This window comes from Cornus florida, unplaced genomic scaffold (genome assembly GCF_030987335.1).
Source record: "Cornus florida cultivar Cherokee Brave unplaced genomic scaffold, ASM3098733v1 CherokeeBrave_3.0.0_Hap2_Chr04, whole genome shotgun sequence".
Classification (NCBI taxonomy): domain Eukaryota; kingdom Viridiplantae; phylum Streptophyta; class Magnoliopsida; order Cornales; family Cornaceae; genus Cornus; species Cornus florida.
Genome location: NW_026775574.1, coordinates 95,133,476 through 95,154,263, shown reverse-complemented (window position 1 = coordinate 95,154,263; position 20,788 = coordinate 95,133,476). Strand labels below are relative to the sequence as shown.

The following is a 20,788-nucleotide window of genomic DNA, read 5'->3' as shown; positions in this document are numbered from 1 at the left end:
ATACTCACGAACATGTCTCCATATCTAATGGACTGAATTGTGGGTCTTTTAAGCTTAATTCGTTTATTAAACATGTTTTTTTTCTTTTTTTCTTTTCTTGTAGTTGGGACTCACACACACACCGAATCCCTGACTTTTAAAAACTTTGTACCGCTAGGCCATAGACATGTTGATTTTATTAAACATGCTTAAAAATGAGCTCGAAAAAGAGCACAATCAGAGATATAATCAAACCATTTAAAAGTTCAATTTATTTGCAGTCCTAACAATGTGTTACTATGCATCTCATGTCGGCACTGATTAACTCAATTTCTTACCATTGTAATCACCATGTGTACCCCACATATTGTTGCAGGTGACAATGGTGACTCAGCACATGGAGCCCAATACTACTGTATTTGTCAAAATACCTTGGAGCCATAAAAACTCGTGTTCCAGAGAAAGTCAAGCAGCCACACATGATGGGATTAGTTCAACTATCTACACTAAAATACTAAAATCATAAACAGTCCTGACGCCATCAAATGTGTCAGCTCCTTTAATAAAATTACTGTCGGCAAATGATAAGCTGTAGCTGCACTACCATCCAAACTATGGTCCCCATCTAAATTTAGGATTGGACCAATCTGTCCATGAACAAGTTTATACATACTGTAGTGTAAAAGATCAAGCGCTGGGTGAATAATACTATATTATCAAGGACATAAACAGAAACAAACCTCTTGTCTGTGCCACCAAAATTCCCAAACCAGCCCATCAACTGTGCCTCTTAGGACTGAATGGCTATGAATATCCAAGTAGTCAATTTGATTCTGCACTGAACATTTTCAGAAAATCACATCAAATATACAATTCATTCCTATACGTTTGATATCATATGATTAAAGTGGAGAGCATGAACCAAAAAACGGAAAAGTAGATCATGGATTGATTCTCAAGTAAACATACCACCCACTCTTATCTCTCTGTCTCTAAAATCACTTGTTGCAATTCTCCACCCCAAAAAATTAATACTATTATAATGCTCCAGTTGACTTTACCAATAAGAAAACAAAATTTTTAAGCTGCCCCAAGAATGAAAACGAATCATACTTGCCGGCATTATATTTCAAATAAAGAAGGAAACATGTATTCAAAGTTCACTCAACTGCAATCTTTACTGTATGTGAGGGATATATTTCAAATAAAGAGACACCATTTATGACCAGAGAAAACCTGAAACTTCTTCATCAACAGCTTTGAGTCCTCTGAGCCTTTTAAAGTGAAGAGCAATTGGTAAAGGAAGATGGGTAGGCTTGGATGCACCATTGATGGCAATCTGGATGTCTCGAAGTTCAGCCAGCCCATGCCATGGATCGGTGTCTACGTCGCCGCAGCATCAGCAGCCTGCGCCATTGCCATGGCTGTGGATGCGTTCCATGGCTTGCGCAACCGGAAACTCTGGTTCCCCTGCAAATACTTCTCTCTCAATGCCACTACCCTGACCTTGATAGCCGTGGCGATCAAATTCTCGGTGGATCTGAATACCTCCATGCCTCGCAAGCAGGATCAGCTCGCAAAAGTTAGCAGCGCCGTCTTTATCTGCACGGTGATGGGTAATTCTATGCCTTCTCTAGGAACTATGGAGAACAAAGAGATCTTCATAAACCTCGTGGCTCTGGGAATTCTTGTCATCACTGCCATCGTCAATATCTGCATCCAAATGGGTACTGGTGTTATTTATACTTTCCAGAAAGAGCATGCTTTTGTTATGTTTCTTATGCTTGTTTTGCTTGCAATTTTGAGTTCCTCAGCTTTGACTGTTCCAACTACTAAGCGTTACTTTGATCTAAAATATAGTAAAAAACATCAACTAACTATGAAAGAATGGCCGAACACGGCTGAAAAGTGCACGGTTAAGAAACTGAGAGGAGATATGATGAAATATTGGATGATGGCGCATACCTGTTGCCCCCAGTTTGTGATGGGGCGTTCTGCAACATGCACTGCCTCGGGGGCGTTCTGCCTGCTGAGTGCTGCAATTTTAGCAGAAGCCATGCTTCGATCTTACTTCATGCCCTGGTCCTTCAAATTCTGCCATGGCGAGTCCGATTACAAGTGGTCAACTACTTTAGTTCTTGTAACTCAAACCATTGCAGTTGGAATAGGCACTATTGCCCCAGCTTTTAGATGGTTCACTGCCATCAATTTTAGGTGCCCAAAGAAAGCGAGCAAGGCAATCAAACCCCAGTTCAAAGTGGAGAGCTACTGGATTCAGACACTGGTGGAGTGGAAAGAACGCCCATTAGCCACAAAAATTTATGGCCGGCATGGGAGAAAACTTGCTCACAACATGAAAGAGAAATTTTTGGAGTTGTGTATTGGAATGCAGACTGGGGTAGTGTTGGTGAGCAAAATGGTTCGCCTCAGTTCAATTTATTTTGTAAGCAGGTTTCTGATATGCTACCGCGGCTGCAGGAAAGTGAAGTGGTTGTTCAAATGCAACAATATTGTGTCCAGTGATGAGTCAGGGTCAGAGTCACGTTCGAGTTCAAATCTTGATCTTAGCCGTTATGTTTTGTATCTTGAAGGAGAAGAGGAACTGGTTGATCTGATGACGGAAAACAACTGTGATGCTACTGATCGTTGGTTTCGGATGGGGAAAAAGTTGCAGTCAAGAGATCTCATTCAACTTTTAGAGAAATCCACTTCTTCAAAAGAATTCAAAGGAGTAAGCCAGTTCGACAGTGTCCAGGTTCCCTCTTTGGATTCTGAAGAACCTCCTAATTGTTGGGCTCTTCCAGTGGTGACATTGACAAGCATTGCAGTTGCACTTCCCAACATCGACTACAATGTGGTTAAACAGTTGATAAGCGGTGTACATATAGGCATCATGTTTGCGAGACTAGTAGAAAATAGCTTGCATATCAAAGACGACTTCAAAAGCATCACGAAGGCAGCAGATAATGTGTGGCTAGGAGTCGATCTCCATCACAAATGGCTAGATGTGGATCTCCGTAAGATGGCACTCCAAGTGGAGAGCTCGAAAGAAGTACTTGAAGGACTCACTGCTATCGCAAAGGAAAAGTTCATGGAATTCAAAAGGAGAGAAATGTCAAAATGTTTATGGGATAGCCCTCACAGATGGCCCATCAAGGCATTGGCTGCCAATTCCATGTATCGAATATGTCAAACCATTCTCCAAGATTATGAAAGCAGAGACTACGGTTGCAGTGAACAATTATTTGAGAGGTTGTCTGTCATGATCTCTGATATTTTGTGTGCCTGTCTTACCAACTTAGAACGAACTATATATACAAAATGCCACCAGAGCACCATTGAAGAAAGGGAAGACAGTGTCTGCCATGCAATTCTTCTTCTTGGTAAATCAGAAAAGATTTTGAAGATTCTTGATCAGAAACTGCCTCCAAGTTTGAATCCAGATCAAATGGCATGTATTGATAACTGGCGCGTATGTAACAAGCAGAAGAATCAACAATTGAGTGACACAGTCATTTCTTTTTCACCGGAGAGTGACACAGTTTCTACTTCACCCGACTTATATTTAACAATTGAGTAGGAATCAAAATTATAGTTTTGAGATATAGCATCAGTATGCTAGAGCATATTTTGTTTAAAACGTCAGTTTTTTCAATAAATGTGCAACTTAGAAGTAAACACTCACAACTAATGTCTATATGTATAAATTGTATTTAGTGATCGATTAGCAATCCATATGTGAAAATTATGTCATGCATGTTTAGTAAAACTGAAGAATCAATGTTACCTGTCATTGTATGAGAAATCCGTTCAAAGGCATAAACTATCGCGCCCCATCAATCCCATATTAGAACATCTGCGATGTATTTGGATGCAGGGAATTAAGCGCCAGCTGAATCAAATGGCATTAACTGAATTAAAATCCAAATATCTGAAATTCAATTGTGGAAATAAACACGTTGGGTTCTACCACTCACATAATCGACAGAAAATGATGGAGATGCAGTTGCCAAATATTGGGTGTCAATGGTCCATGATGATGAAGATAAAAGCACCGAAGGTTTGTTTGATTTATTTTTTATCAAGAATCAGAGTGTTTCTTATGTTCATCAGACATTTAGTTAAAGGAAATGATGTGGTTTCAACCGCATCTCTCCTCCAATGTCGTCTACTTTCAACCTTCTAGCATCTAGACATTTAAACTGAAGTAAATGGCCAATCCCACTTCCAGTCTTCCACTTTCGGAATCCCTTTGCATCAATATAATAATATTTTGCAATTGGCAGTTCCAACTGACAACTACCAGACTTGATACTCTCAAAATATCACATCCAAACAGAAAACTGTGCAATCTGTGTAAAATCAGGATTAGTTGAATCAATTAATTAAATCACCACCAATGGCTTGGCTGCCACAAGGATTGCAGATATATCGCGCACTCATAAAAAATCAGATATTAAACAAAACTTCTAAAATCAAACAGAACTTTTGATTCTATAGATGTTATGAATCAAAAGAAACTTTTGACTGTGTGTTTTTGGAATCCAATTATTTCAATGCCTGTGTCTACATAAAATTGGTCAAATTAAAAAGTTTCTGTTGATTTTTTCGAACAAAAAGGAGCAGGCATGGTTTACTTCCCAAACAATGTGCAGCACACCCAGATAGCAAGTGTAAACCCAGGAGTTTGTGGTTGATCTTTATAAATTTATCATGTATGGTCAAAAGCCTTAGCAAGCAATCAATACAGGAAAAAATAACAAGAATATTGATGTAATTTGTAGGTGGAAAACATGTTGTTGGCTCTAAGAAGCAGGTAAACTGCCAAAGTAACTATCTGATAACACTTCAGAGGAACACTTCAGAACAGATTATAGAAATGATTATTCAAAGAAAATTGAAATAACGTCACCAAAGAAGGCAATATCCAGGTATTCCTCCATGAGAAATGGAATGTATGGAATGAGATTTAGAAGAGAAATTTCAAGTAGGTAACCTTTTTTAGTCCTGGCAAATAACACACACATCACCCTGTGGGACTTACACCTTCAACCTACCACTTTAGGAGGTGAGGAAATACCACTGGACTACAATCCTTGATACTTCAAGTAGGTAATTTATAACGACAGCATCCCTTTCTTTTTTCCAGAAACAAAAGCATTCAACCATCGACAGATAAGGAATTTATTCATTTTCTCCCTCCGTCCGAAAATAAGTGTACTCCTTTCCCTTTTAGGATGTCCCCAAAAAATTGCCCCCCCTGAAATGTCAATGTACAAAAGTAATAATTTTCCTAAATTATCCTTAGATTTTCAAACCTTCCTAAATAATGAAATAAAAAAATAATCATCGAAGCTCAATCTTGAGCATTACTAGATCCCAACATAAAAGTTAAAAAAAAAAAAAAAAAAAAAAAAAAAAAAAACGTGAATGTAATATCTGACACCAGCAAAGAGCAGAAACAGGATCCAGTAATTTTGCCTCTAATAAGTCAAAAATTGTTCAGATTAGTATTCTATATCTAGCCAAGAAAGCACTGTAAAACAATAAAAATTGCTTGAACCAAAAGAGAGAGGAGCAGAACACAAAGCTTAGTTCAGATCAACAAAAAAAATGTGAAACCAAATAAAATATAGAGCACTAGAAGAATTATGAACCGACCACTAGACCAAAAGCTACAGGATTAGCAAAACATGTCAAATAGAATCTTACAACCTTATGGGATAGAAACAGACCACCGCACTATGTAGCTGAAGTCCTCAAAAGCTCTCTCACTCTCTAGGTAAATTTTACACTGGCAGCAGGTAACCAATTTCCCTCTTTGAGATGAGTCTCACTCTCTCTAGGCAGCCCTTTCTGTAGGTGAACCGAAAGTGTGGCAGTTGCTATGATACCAAATGTTACGAACCAGACTAATACGCTAAAAGCCCCAAGAATACTGGTAAGTGTCAAAACAAATCCTATAAATTGTTAGGCCTGCAACAAAGTCGTAACAATATGAATCTAGGATGTTCACTGCTGCGACGTCATTTGATGTGTTCACCAGTCAACATTGAGATGCCGAAATATTGCTATTACCATGTTTCTCAGTCTATGCTGGGTTTTGCAGAATGAAAATTACAAAAATTTTAGAGCATGCATTAAATGAAACAAGTAGTGGACAAAATGTGGGGAAACATATGAAAGAACTTGATTTCTAAATGTGAAAGACTCTGAGACTCAAATCAAAATCACCTTCTAGTACACTCCTCACGGTACTCCGTAGTTCAAACTTTCACCACATTTACTTTTGAAATTTCACCACTGTAGTGGTGAAATTTGAAGTATAACGCGACGTCATTTTGACAAGTAGATGATGTGGCGCATTTTGCACCGTTCAATCTACACCACGGGATACTGCAAGAAGGAGTGTACTAAAGAGGATTGAGGTCACTGGGATTCCAGTTGTCCTGAACTTCTTGTTCATCATTCTTCCGAATTGCCAGCATTAAGGAAAAATGGTGGGAAGGGGATCTACATCAATAGAAAGTAGCAATCTAATTCCACCTCCCTAAAAACATTAAACCAGAAAATCTAGCATTTGTTGGATGAAAAGAAAAGTGAAACTATGGATGGCCAAAATGTTGAATCAGGAAGAATTGAGAGGGAGTTGAAGAAAAGGAAATGAAACATAAAATCGGGATCAGAAACAGAAAATTCAAACATTATATTAACACCAAAATCTTTAGTTTAAGACAATATGTATTCAGATACTGGAGGGAAAATAGTATTACTGATATTGATAGATATTATGGGTTTAATGGGATCTAGAGGGCGGTGAATAAATCCTATGCGTACTTTGATAAATTTTTGCTTGATTTCAATTTTTTAACAAACTTTCATTTTAATTAATTAATCATGTTATGTGAATCATGATATAATCAAACAATTCAAATCATAAAGAAATGAGATTTGCATAAAGAACCCAAAAGAGGAAAAACCAGGAGACGCAGCCAGACAAGGATAATCCACTACAATCAAAGAGAGTACAAGTGCACGACCCTAGATCCAGACTCTTACCCCTAAAAATTACAGTGAATTAAGCGTTAGCTACTCACACCAAAAATACTTGAGTTGAAGAGATCTTCATAACTGTAAAGAAAATTTCATCAAAACAATAACTTTCTTTTGCCAAAGCCTTTGTCAACCATACAAACTTTGTCTTTCACATAGACATCAAGATTTTTCGTTATCTCCACCTTTTTAGAACCACTATATTTTCAAGTACATGATACATACACTCTTTAATAAAATTTCTCTAAATATTTTTGATAAAGTTTAGACAATCTTTTAAAGAAATTTCTCTACTTGGAAACTTCCAGGAGACTGCATCACCTTTTATACAGTTCGAATGTTACTTTAGTAAGAGCATAGTTGGTCATCCACCTCTAGATATGAGCATGTCATCTCATATTCAATTCAAATAGTTTGTCACAATGTATTAGTTTATAAACAGTATTCTTTTTTTCTTTCAACAACCTTAATATCGAGCAATTGTGTAATCTTTTTTTAATCAATGGTGTTCATAGCACCTTGAATGTCTCAATAAATTAATTTTTATCATTGCATATCTGCCATAAAGAACCATTACCCAGCGGATGTCCAAGCTATGTTTATCTTGGACTCAAAATCGTAATCTTAAAAATCTCACCCTTTAATTATTTGAAAATTCTCACTTATCAAAAAAAATTATTTGAAAAATCTCGATGACTATAACACGGTGACATCTATATGCTTAAAACTATTTTTAGCTCACCTTGATCCTCTTAAACCTTCTAATTCAAACTTTCTTTTACCCCATTTTGATGCTCTTGAACCTTCTACCAGTACTGATAGTAACATTAGCAGAAATTTCCCGACTAAACAGCAAATTAAGGCAGATGATAACAACTCCAAAAGGGTAATAATACTTGTAATGTCATCCGAAAATTATCTTAATAAAAAACAATTGCTAATTATATTAGTAGAAACAGCTCGGTCACATAAGAGTCACTTATCAACAACATTAGAAAGCACAATGCAATAGAGAATGAACACATTGCACAAAAGGGTATTGATATTAGTAATGTCCTCTGAACATTATCTTACACAAAACAATTTATAATTAACTAGTAGAGACAACTCTGTCACGCACAATACTAATCAGCAATGCAAGAAAATACAATGCAATAGAGAAAGAATACATTGCACAGAAGCAAGAGGGGCAGTAATTACCATTCCATGGAAAACCCGTAAACGAAAATCTCAGTCATTGCCTTAATGAAAAGGGAAATAAAATTTCTTGGGCATTGAAAACAAGTAACTGCAAAAGGATTAGGAGGCCTTGAATGGGGTCTTGACTCGAAAACCTTAAGCATGAACAAGGAGCTTCCCGTTTAGACATTTAGTCGAACAGTTGATGGTCGTCACAGAGGATCGAAAGTGGACACCAACAATTCAACAAATCTAAGATCTTGCAAGTATATATCTGTGTGTAAAGAACTAAAGTAGGACATGCATGTAACTGAAGTAGTCTGAGAAAGGCAACCCTTAGAGGAGATATTCTATGAAGGGGAGAGGACAAAAAAATACAGTAACAAAATAAATAAAAAATTTGAAATATTAACTAATAAGATTATAGTTCGCACTATTATTCCATACACGATGTAGTGTTCAATACGCGACTCTCCTTTAAATTTAATATGTAATTTAAGTGATAATACGAATCATGAATAAGATAGGAATTTCGTTTGAAAAAATATACATTATGTATGCTACTCGAGGTAGGAGTATTATATACTTTGCCAATTATAATATCTCATTTAGCTTGATAATAATGATAAATTATTAAATGGTTTAGATTCATTTAATACGTAAAATTTTTTGTTATATATTAATACACTATTGTTGGATTATTTTCTCAGGCGAATAATCGGAATTGAACTGATCCACTAAATTTTTATGGACCTGAAGCATCTAATAATTTCTCATAATGAGTATTTTGATTGATCAGAATGAGTATTTTGATTGATCAGATGTATTTAATAACGGATAATGCTTACCTACTCACCCTAATCACCCCTCATGTGTTCCAATAATAAAATAACATATCAGCTTTAATAACAAAAACACAAAAATAATAAAAAAGAAGAAAAAGAAAATCGGATCTACCCGTTTTAATTAAGTTATTTTTTCTCTCTCCACTTTAATCGAACACATAAAGCCTGGAAACGAAAATCTCAGTCATTGCCTTAATTGAGTTGTGATTCCTTTTATAAAATTTTATTTTTTAATTGAGAATTCAATTATTTCTCTTACATTTGTTCAACTATAGTCAAAAGTAAACCATAATTTTTTTTTTTTTTTTTGGAAAAAAAATAAAAAAACTTTGTTGAGTTGAATTTTCATGGTAATACATCATTTTCAATTATTCGCTTCTCATTGCGTTCATTTTATGATAACTCTCTTGAAAATTTTAAGCTTTATAGTTTATAGTATGGCTCATTAATTTAATAACTTAACAATTTATGCAACTTTGCATATTTTGAACAAAGTACCCACTCTCAAGCTCCTAACCATCATTTTTTTTATTTTTTTTTATACAATTTTGATTATGCACCTTTTAATTGCATATACTAATATACTTTTTTCCACTGAACATATAATTTTTACTTATGATCTTATTTTACAATATTGCTAATTAAGACATGTCATCATCAACTGAATAATTCCAATTCATTTTCTTTTTCCTTTTTTTTACCTCAGTCACTTAAATTCTGTAATTATTATGGCTGCAACTGGGCCCAACCCGAAATTTTGTGTGCTTAAGCAATGTTTTTCTAATTTCGGTTTGGACCTAGCTATATATTTTGAGCCCGAATTTAATTCGGGCTCGGCTTGGGTTAATATGGATGAAGCCCAACCCAAACCTGTAAATATTATATATATATATATATATAGTTACTACACTCTTGTTACTTAAGTGTATATATATATATATATATATATACACTTAAGTAACAAGAGTGTAGTAACTAAGTTGACAGTGTGCTTGGAATTTTTTTACACACAAATTCTTTTGATGTGGGCTTAGTGGCGGGCCTGCTGAGTTGCAGCCCTAGTAATTACCCTTTGTTTGGATACATAAGAGAGAAAAGAAAATAAATGATAGTTATGAGAAAAAAAGAAAAGAAAGAATAGCAATAATAATTTTTTGTTTGGATATGATAGATGGGAGAAAAGTAGAATAATAATTTTCTTCTTTTAATTATTAAGGACAGTTTCGAAATTATGAAAATATTACTGAAACACTATTATTTCTCTCCCTATCTTCTCATTTTTTGAGAGAGAACAAATGAGGGAGCTATCTCGCTCTATCCTTTCTTTTCTCTCATTTTAACCAATCCAAACACAATTTACACTGTTTTTTTTTCGTTTTTTTGTTTTTTTTCCTCTCATTATCTCTCAAAATCTCTGAATCCAAACATACCCTTAGGTTACTATATGTTATTTAGAAATCCTAACAAAGTAACTTTTTCACCTATAAAGTAACTTTTTCACTTTTTCACTTTTTCTTGATTTCCACAGCTTTTAACAAGATTCTTAAACCCTCAATCTTTGGCACAATCAAATATCAGACTTTCATATACTTTTAACTTAGCTGATTTGCATATATTCTGTACACACCTAGTTGTCCAAAAAGGAGATTTCTCACAAGTATGATACAAAATAAAATGTATTTTATGCAAAATATCTTATTCCAAAACTGCTCAGGATTCCCTCTCCAAAATCAGTGATTTTCAAGGGCTTTAGGGCCCAGAGGCTTTCCTTAATTCGTCCATGAGGCCCAGGAACATCTGGCCCTAATTTTTTGGATGGCCCAATCCAGTTTTATGGGTTTTGCATTGGGATAATGGATTTTGAAAAAGAGAGAACTTAATAGGAATACCATCTGCATAATGAAATTTCTCTGTTGTTTTTTTTTTCATACGGAGTATTTCTTTTTACTACTTTTTTTCGACTTCTAGATATATAATACTAACAATTTAAAAGAAAGTAGAGCGAAAAAAAAAAAAAAAAATCACCAAGGCTTTTGGGAAAAAATAATTGAAAATTTATTAATGTAATATTATTAAGGAAGAGTGATATAAACCGTAGAGCTGGTTGAAATAGTAATGCCTCTCATTCAGTTCAAGTGCTGTTCTTATGGGTCTAGAGAGTACGGTCGCACATGTAGTTTTGCTTCCGTCCTCAACATTCAAACCTAAATAAAAAATTATAACTCAATTGAACAGGTTTTGACACTAAAATATGCCAATTACAAAATATCTATTTCACGTAAACTTATTTGATGAGAGTAGTTCGAACAAATTTGAATATATAAAGAAGACACTAGTTTTGAATATAGATGTAAACAAAAAACTAGGTAGTAACTATTTCATAAGAATTTCCGAATAGTTCTCCAACTACAAGTCATTTGGCTATCATTCTTCAAGCTACTAAATGCATACAGAGATGGTGACAACTCTATTTCTTCATATTGTTTATATTTTATCATAAGCTGTACACCATTGTCTCTTCCTTTGTTGTGCATGTAACAATCAAATTTAGTTATATCAGATGTCACTAATCATCATTATCATAGTTTTTTGAGTGCTTATCTTGCATATGATAGATGGAGATGTTAAAGTGTTTTTTTCTTTTTTTTTTCTTTTTTTTTTTTTGAGAAATATGCCATAGTTATCTGCTGACATTTCATGTTTCTTAGAAAGAAAACGTCCAAATTTTGCTGATCATCAACCGAAAGTATAGAGAAATGTGACCTAATATCGCAATATACATTATCTGCTTCTTTTCACTTTGGGGCTAGAGAGAAAAGAGCCTTTTCTTGTCTTGAAATTCTAAAGAATTGTGATACCAAAAAGGTCTTTGATTTGATTACCTTCGTTTGGGCAAAAACCTCACAAAACAGCTTTCCTCACAGAAGATATGTTATGGTTCATTGGCTTGCCAATTCTAAACAATTTTTTTAAAATTTTATATTTTTGAAACTTTAAGTAATCTAGCACACATTTACGATATTGTCTTTAGCACAACATACCTCAAAGAATTCACTTCGGATATGGTCTAGCGAGTTTCTCGCTAGACTTAGGTGCTTCATAAGCCCTAAATCAGGAGTTTGAGTTCCCGCTGGGTATTCTTAGTAGTTAATCTCCGCTGCTCTGCAGTAACTTATCCGGCCCGAGTGTAGAGGCGCTCTCAGGGATTAGTCGGGTTGTTGAGGGAGTCCTAAGAGTTCGTGTCTTCTCAGCTATCCCGGATTAACCCAAAAAAAAAAAAAAAAAACATGGCTCAAAGACTCAATTAAGAGAGTTCATACAATTTTGACTAAAGTTCATTCATAAGCGAATTTATTTCTTTGGTGTATGCACGCACCTGTGAGTGTTTTTCATTTTATTTCAATACACACCTAAAGACATGTATGTCAAACAGAAATGTTTTGTATTATTTTTTCATACATGTATATAACTTCGCAAATAAAATATATATATATAAATTTTTAAGTTATGAAAAGTATTCAAGCTCAATTTGTTTTTAGAAAACAAAATATACCCAATCAATCCCAAATTACAAGTCTTGTAGCTTTACTCCAGCAATTACTTTCAAATTGACAAGCATGCAGTACAAGAATGATGTTAGTGAGATGAAGATTAATTGCAAGTTTTCTTTATATATATATATATATATATAACTTTTGTTTCTTGAGTTTATTATCTATGATGTGGCAATTCCTCTTCTTCTTCTTTTTTTCTTTTTTTTTTTTTTTTTGGTGAATTATTGGGGCGTTGACTATGAAAGATAATACATAGGCAAAGAACAAAACCGGCGCAAATTTGTTTTTTATTGAGAGAAAACAAAAAAAGACAAAACAATTGAAAAGGACATGAATAGTAATTGCTTTGTTGACCTTAGATGAGATCATCACTCACATACAAATATTACAAAGACGAGAGATAAGAAGGTCTTTTTGGAAAGAAAAAGGAAGGTAGAGGTGTCTGATTTGGAAGTTGTCCAAGCGAGTGCCACCATCTATAGCCAAAGTTCCACTCAATGGTATGGTCTAAAGAAAAAGGAAATTAAATTGGACCATTTTTTTTTTTGGGACCCAAATGACAAAACAAGACAACAACAAGAGAGAGAGACTTGTGAGAGTGATTTTGGGATCTATTTTACAATTGCTTTTTGACATGAATGAGTGCTCACTTTTGGATTTTTGGCATTAAAGAAAGATCAATGTGTGCGTTTTTCCTACGCTCACTAGGAGATAAAAAGGAAGAGGGAAAACAACTTAAGAAGATATATGATATATGGTGGCAAAAGCATCTATTAGAAGACACAAATACAAAGGTTGTGTGACCAATCAATCATCATAACTTTTTATGCACATACACACACATCAGCCTATCTTTTTATATATCCTTTTCAGCTTTAACCATTTGCTAGGAATGTCGATTTGATGATTGTAAGTGATTGTATATAAGATTTGGTAAATTGAATTTAGTATGTGATTACTTTGATGATATTCATGGTCGGGGGTCTGGCAAATGTTTATATCATGATCACCAAATATTGTGGCCAAATGACATGGGTGATATTCCAAATGCAACCACGTGAAATGTTTATCAGGATTAATATCACCATTTTTAAAAATTACAGAAAATTATTACATTATTCAAGATCATGTGATTTCAATTAATCGTCATATAACTAAATAACTTAATAAGGTTCATAAATTTTAGAAATTATTAGATGGTCCTGAACCATTAATACTTAGTAGACTAGTCAATTCAGACTTTTTGATTAAGAAAATAGCCCCACAAAAGTGTATTACTATATTACAAAGAAATGTCAACATTAATTGTTAAACGATTCAAGACCATATAATAGTTTCTCCACAAATTTGAGAAACTATTATATAATTCAGAGACCATTGGTTTCGGGTCAATCATGTGCTAACACATAAGCAAATGTGTCAGTTTTATCTCACCTTTTACTTATGTGTTAACACGTGATTGTTGGGATTTATATGCTCTGGCATAGCAAATTCCTGTTCAGATTAAAGTGACATATGTTCCTGACGTTTATGAAATATTTATATTTTATACAATTGGTGAATTCAATGTATTATATTTCGATTCATTATAGAATTGATAGTGTCCATTTGATTACAAGAGATATTTATATATATGTTTGTGATCGCAATCAATGCATGATATATAAATAGTAATCATAAATGGTTTATAGTCGGTAATTATGGATGGACTCATAATTAGATTTGAACTGGATCCGCGTTAGGTTGAAATATATTGCGAGAGCCGTCGTATGCAATTACTCCCTATCACCGTCATGGCATTTGACTCTTAAGTATGAGAAAATTATAGACTCTTTTATTAATTAATAATTACTTTGATTTGTTCGGCGGATTCTTCGGGATCCTTAGACCGACACTTTGGGTAGTTATGTAATTAATAGTTAGAGGGTTATATTTTCAATATTTGCATCATTGCTACTTGTATTTATTTTGTATTGATTATGGTTGATCACAAAGTAAATTCGAAGGCCTTCGTGTATTTTAAGACAAAATGATTTATTATATATTTATTTATTTAAATTATTATTTTTGTCAAACAAATGTTTTATTGTGATCGAGTCAGAAATAATCAAAGGTACCAAAATAAATATATTAATTAAGTAGTCGGATTGATGGCTTTATTTATCCGATAACTAATTATGCATAGAGGGGTCAAAGTGCAATATTGACTTAGATGTTATTTATTATTTAATTGGAGTTCAATTAATTTCTTTTAGTGGAGTAGAAATTAATTTATGAATTAATTGAATTGGGTCCATGGACCGGGCCAATTATTAATTCATTGTAGCCAATAAAATAATAGGCCCAATGGATTCTCACTCATAGTCTAACTTGATATTGGAATTATATTAGATTTGAGACATGTGAATTAGAGATTGAGAAGGATTAGTTGTTTCCTTTTCTTTACCTTTATGTTGCCTATAAATATACATGGTCTATATATATTTTAGGTGTGATTTTTATTAGAAGGAAAAATGAATATATTTTCTCTCTCTAGAAAATTAGGGTTTATGTTCTCATCTAATGGAGCCTACCACAAGCCTAATTTTCCAAGGTCATTCATGGAGGCATATGAGTGATTCCCAAAGGCAAAACAATTACCAAGAAGATGGAGATTCAGGGAGAATGCATCTTACTAAGGGATCTACAATAAGTGAGAACATTCACTTTAGAGGAGAGATCTAAGGTTTACTCAAACCTTGATGTAAGTATTCAATCTTTTAATTGAATGATACATCATATTTTATTTTTGCATAAAACTTGTCTCTATGTAATGAATCAAGATTTATGAATTTAATTCCTCGAAAAGTTTTTAAAACTAGCACGTTTCCCAACAGTGATTGGCCAGGACCAATGATCCCAAGACCATGTAATAATTTCTCCACACATTTAGTTGCGTCGCAACTTGTGATTAACTGAGACCACATAATTCCGTTCAATGTAATAATTTCTCCAAACACCACATATGTGTCTCATTATTATACCCCCACCCTCACCAAAATAGATAATGCTTACAAAATGCAATGGCATGAAATGCCTATACAAAGTTTCTTTTCAGAAAGGTAAGTGAAGACTATATGGGTGGCCTGGTCTTTTATGGCTGCACAAGCTTTTTTGTTTTTGTTGGGGTAAAAAAGAAAAAAGAGAGGCCCACATTTGGGGTACTATTAGTTCTTTTATATAACATGTACAACTTTCTTATGTTTATATTTAACTAGGGAAGTGGGAAAATGTGAAACTTATAGAATTTATTTATTTATTTTTTTTTTTTTTTTTTTTGTAATAATGAATGTGTGTGACTCTTCTTAGCTGCTAAAGAAGAGGTGGTTTGGGCTAGTAGAAGTTTGATTAGTGGTGACCCACTCACCTATGTCTTGGGCCAGAACCAAAAGCTGGTTTAGTCTAAATGAGAGCATCTATATATATGGTCCACGACTAATATCCCTCACTCCTAGGAGACTTGTTGATGACAAAAGCAATTGCCCACTTAACAATGAAAAAGTGCTCTATCATTATGCTTTGTATTGGGAAGGTGATTCGAAGGCTTAAAAACAAGTGTGGAGCTTTAAGTGGATTAGATCCTCTCATTGTATGATTTTGTACATTAATTTTAAATTGAGAATGCAAAATCGAGAAAACAATATTCATATAATATATATACTTCAAAATTGTAAAATTCTAATAATATATTACATCAAAATGCAATATTTTTATTTCGTTGTTGTATTCACGATTCAATATTGTTGAATAGTGTTACATCCTCGTCTTAGTTACACTAAAACGTATAATGTACAAATGCATATCAAATAAATGCATATAGAAGAGAATCCGAGTTCACTTAATATCCGACTATGCAGCAATGTGCAACATGTTTGAGACTCAAAACTCATGTCATTGAAGAAAATTTTGCTCTCTTTTCACCTCATTGGGAGAGGTGGTGGAGGAATAACTTCCCTTTGTTTCCAATTAAGGAGATTCCTTACTTTCTCTCTATAAATTGAGAGAGAATAACATGAAGAGGTGACTCTTGACAAAGAGAGGTTATAATTAACCAAGTGACATTGTTGTATTACTCGGTTATTAAAAAAAATTTATATATATATATATATATAGCAAGTAGGGCAGAGGAAGAAAAGGATGGGGTGAGTCGAACCTGAACTCCTACATAATTCAGGAGAGTGTCTCTACCAACTAAACTACTCAGCTCACCCTTATTAAACATTATATTTCGTATTACCTAACAATGTAGGGAAATGTATAATTTAAAGGTTGACCAGATTAGGTTCACAACTTTTAAGATTAGTGTTAACCGACTTCATCATATTATTAGCATTAAGTTATAATTTATACAACATGTTCTGCCAACAATATAAGACTGAATTCATCGGCCTTCTTGTCCATTTATGTGTCCGGACTTGCCCTTGCTCAATTATTAGGATAAACATTAAACTATTTCTGTACCAATTTTGCAACTGCAGTGGAGGATTTAAAATGTTGGCATATATAAAACGAGTAGAATTCCCCATTAAATATGAAGGCCGGAAACGTATTTTAAGTCTTAGCCAGATTTGAATTCACATACACAATGTGTGTGTGTGTGTATGCAATAATATTCGACATTTTTAAATAGTTGTTGCATTGTCAACCAAGACCCAAAATTGCACAGAAAAGGGTCCCAATCAATGCAGTTCTGCATGTAATATGTTTACTACCTTTTCTTTTCTTTTCTTTTTTTTTTCTTTTATATATATATATATACTTCATTCCTAAGTTATATAAAGCGAAAGCGAAAAAGAATTCGAGAGCGTGAAAGCAACAAAATTAAATCATAAGTAAAGAGAATTTGAGCGAGAGCGCGTGAAGTGTAAGAACTAAAACACGCTCAGAACATAAGAATAACACTTATAAAAAAAAAAAAATTGTATGCCTCAACTCTGTCACTGAGGAGTATATCTATGGAGTTAGCTTTTTCCCAAAAATATATCATATCCAGCTGTAAAGACAATGCATGCTTAACCTCCAGGAGTTATGATGGTCCAAACCATAAAACCTGAACCAGAAGGTGGTGCGGTGCCATCAATTGGGTGGACTGGACCACTTGCGCATCAAAAGCCTAAATGCATCACAAACTCTTGGGGACCCAAAATTTTAAGTATCCTTTTTTTTAAAAAAAAATACTAATATTAATTAAATAAATATTACTAAAATTATCAGAATAAAATGTAATATACAACCATTTCTAATTAAGTCATTATTATTTATTATTATGAGAACTTTCCCTGTTTTCCAGAAAATATCATTGACCTTCTCGAATGTTTATACATTGATAAACAACATGAATCAAAGGAAATTTTGTATTAGCTTTTTTCTGTTAAGTTGATTTATCAACTCAAAAAATTGAAATCAAAACAGTAAAATAATATCAAAACATCATTTTCAGAGGAGAAATGCTAATTACACAAGCTGGCTCCATGTTCCAATCAACGGAGAGCTAAATGAGGCTTTTAAAGTGGACCACTTGATAATGATTGGGCCAGGGACCATTCTTGGGATGAATTTCACTCTTTAATTGAAAAAATAAAAAATAAAAATAAAAATAATCAGTCTCTCTCCCCCTGTGGATATTACAATAATAATAATAAATACATATAATTAATCAAGTATTATATTACTTAGGACATGCTCGGTAAGCATTTTGTTTTTGAGTTTTTGTTTTAACTCAAAACAAAACAAATATTTTGTTGTACGTTGTTGTTTTTGAGTTTTTGTTTTAACTCAAAACAAAACAAATATTTTGTTGTACGTTGTTTCGAATAGTAATTGGAAGCGTGTTTGATAAGGCGTATTTGTTGCAAAATTTTTAAAAATAAAAATATAAAATTATATTTGGTAAATAAATGTTGCAAGTTAAAAAAAATATATGATAGCTAGTTTTAAAAGCTTATTTCAGAGCATTGCTACAGTGCAAAAATATGTAAAAATATTAAATTAATATTTTGACTTTTGGTCACTATTCATAAAACATTTCAGCACTATACAAAATAAAACATTTTTTACCAAACACGTTTTTTTTACTATTTATTATTATAATACCCCATAAAAAAAAAGGTACCAAAATCAAAACTCCTACCAAACAGACCCTTCGGATGTCTCAGAGCACTTTCAAGGGCTGGTTATAGGAATTCATTTTCAACGAAAGCGACATTTAATTTGTTAGTGTTTATTAAAAGCAAAGGTCCACACTCAGCATTATTTTTCCATATATTTAATTGCCACCTGCAATTTGGTCCACCATAACTATCATATAACCTTTATTTTTAATGAAAGAGATGTACAATAGTAGATTAAACTGAAGAGGTCCAACATGAAAAGCCACGGAAAAATAAGTAAAGTATTCAAGCGGGAAGTTCAATCAAACAGAACCCATGTGGTTTGATTAGTAGATGTCTAAACTATGCCTAATGAAAACAAATTCAATGGACGACAAGACGAGCACTTAAATAATCTAAAGAACCCACCTAAGTATTTAACAAATTAATTAGTTTTTCTTTAAAGAAACAGAGAAGGACGCGTTGGGTGTTCGGTGCAATGCATGCAAGGGGATGAAGATTTTTAGACACGCCAAAATTTCAGCCACAACCATGTTATTTTATGTATCGGTCAGAGGATTTATCACAAAAACAAAAACAAAAACAAAAACAAAAAAAACCTATATGGTTAGAGATGTTGCAAGAAATGTTCTCGATCTTGCTATCTTGGGTCATTGCATTTCAAGACCTTTGTCCTAAGTTCTCAAAGGATTCAAAAGTGCTGTCATGTCATTTCCTCTTATGAATTGGTAAACGATGAATATTTCCTGAATCTTCTGTTTCTAATTGTTTTAAGTTTGAACATGAATCCATTTCCAACAAATACAGGTAGGTTACAATTCATATCTAAGAATAAAGTACTAAATAAGCACATTTCTATTAGATTTATACCATGAAAAAGTTTATGCCAAATTTCGTACAAACACTTGGAAACAAAATCAAAAAGACTAGACAGGTATCAAAACGATGGCTGAATGAATAGTATCCTTTTGTCCACTAAACTAGTACTGCTCCGTGTTTTGTTCCAAGGATATGTCTATCTGATAAACTCGCCCTGCACTCCTTACCATCCCTAAATCTATATAGCTATCCAGTCAAACAGGTAGGAGCTAAATCTATACAGCTATTTTCAGTCAAATAGGTGTACCCTTGGAACCATCCTTTTCAATAAAACCGTCTCCAGATTGGTCACACAAAATTTATTAAAATGACATTATGCTTTCACTACCTCCACTCTGAATCAATATATATTTTACTTGTCAACACCACCATATTTATGGAATAGCTATAGCAAATGTAGTAGTATACAACTATCCACGAATACATGACAACTAAACAGGGTACTTATTTAGTAAACAAGGGTTTACGCGTCATAAAAAATTTCTAATTTATATTTCAAATATAAAAACATACAATATAGTTTGGTGTGTTGAGAAATATTTTTCCCTTCAAATTCTATGAACAGTTTTCTGTCACACCTATGTGTCACACCTAAGTAGTTGGTACTGAATTGTTTAAAATAACGCATTTCATTTCTATCATCGGTTTTCTGCCACACCTAAATAAAGACGTTGGTACTGTGAGCTTGCACTCACTCTCTTCTTAGTTCTTACTCACTCCCAAGACTATCCACAAATATAAGACTAATATCAGTTATATATACATACTCTTCCTAATGGAGGCTAGTTGCGATACAATCAAAGATCTACCTCTAGAACATTCCTAGGTTTAAAGGACTACATTACTCTCCACTTCTCTAGAATATTCTCTACTCTACAAATTGCTACAACTTTCTAAAATCCTCCATAACTCTACAACACTCCACAATTAAGTGTGGAAGACTCTACCCAGTTCTCTACACATACCAAGCAAATCTCTTGCCAAAACCTTCGAAGCACTTGCTTGTCGCGACGCAAACTCTTTGGTGGGGGCATGACAACGCGCTAAGATACAACCACATCACTTAAAAAAAAAAAACAAAAACAAATTCTTGTATAGGTTCCATTCAAGTCTCTCATTTGTTGTCAAACATACAACAAAAAATCACCAC

General features: G+C 33.6%; 1 protein-coding gene across 1 annotated transcript; it reads left to right on the top strand.

Moving 5' to 3' along the window:
- The first annotated feature begins 873 nt into the window (after positions 1-873).
- LOC132304031 (uncharacterized) lies at positions 874-3,786 on the top strand. Its single transcript, XM_059801527.1, has one exon. The coding sequence runs from the start codon at positions 1,286-1,288 to the stop codon at positions 3,557-3,559; it is 2,274 nt and encodes a 757-aa protein (XP_059657510.1). The 5' UTR covers positions 874-1,285; the 3' UTR covers positions 3,560-3,786.
- The last annotated feature ends 17,002 nt before the right edge of the window (positions 3,787-20,788 follow it).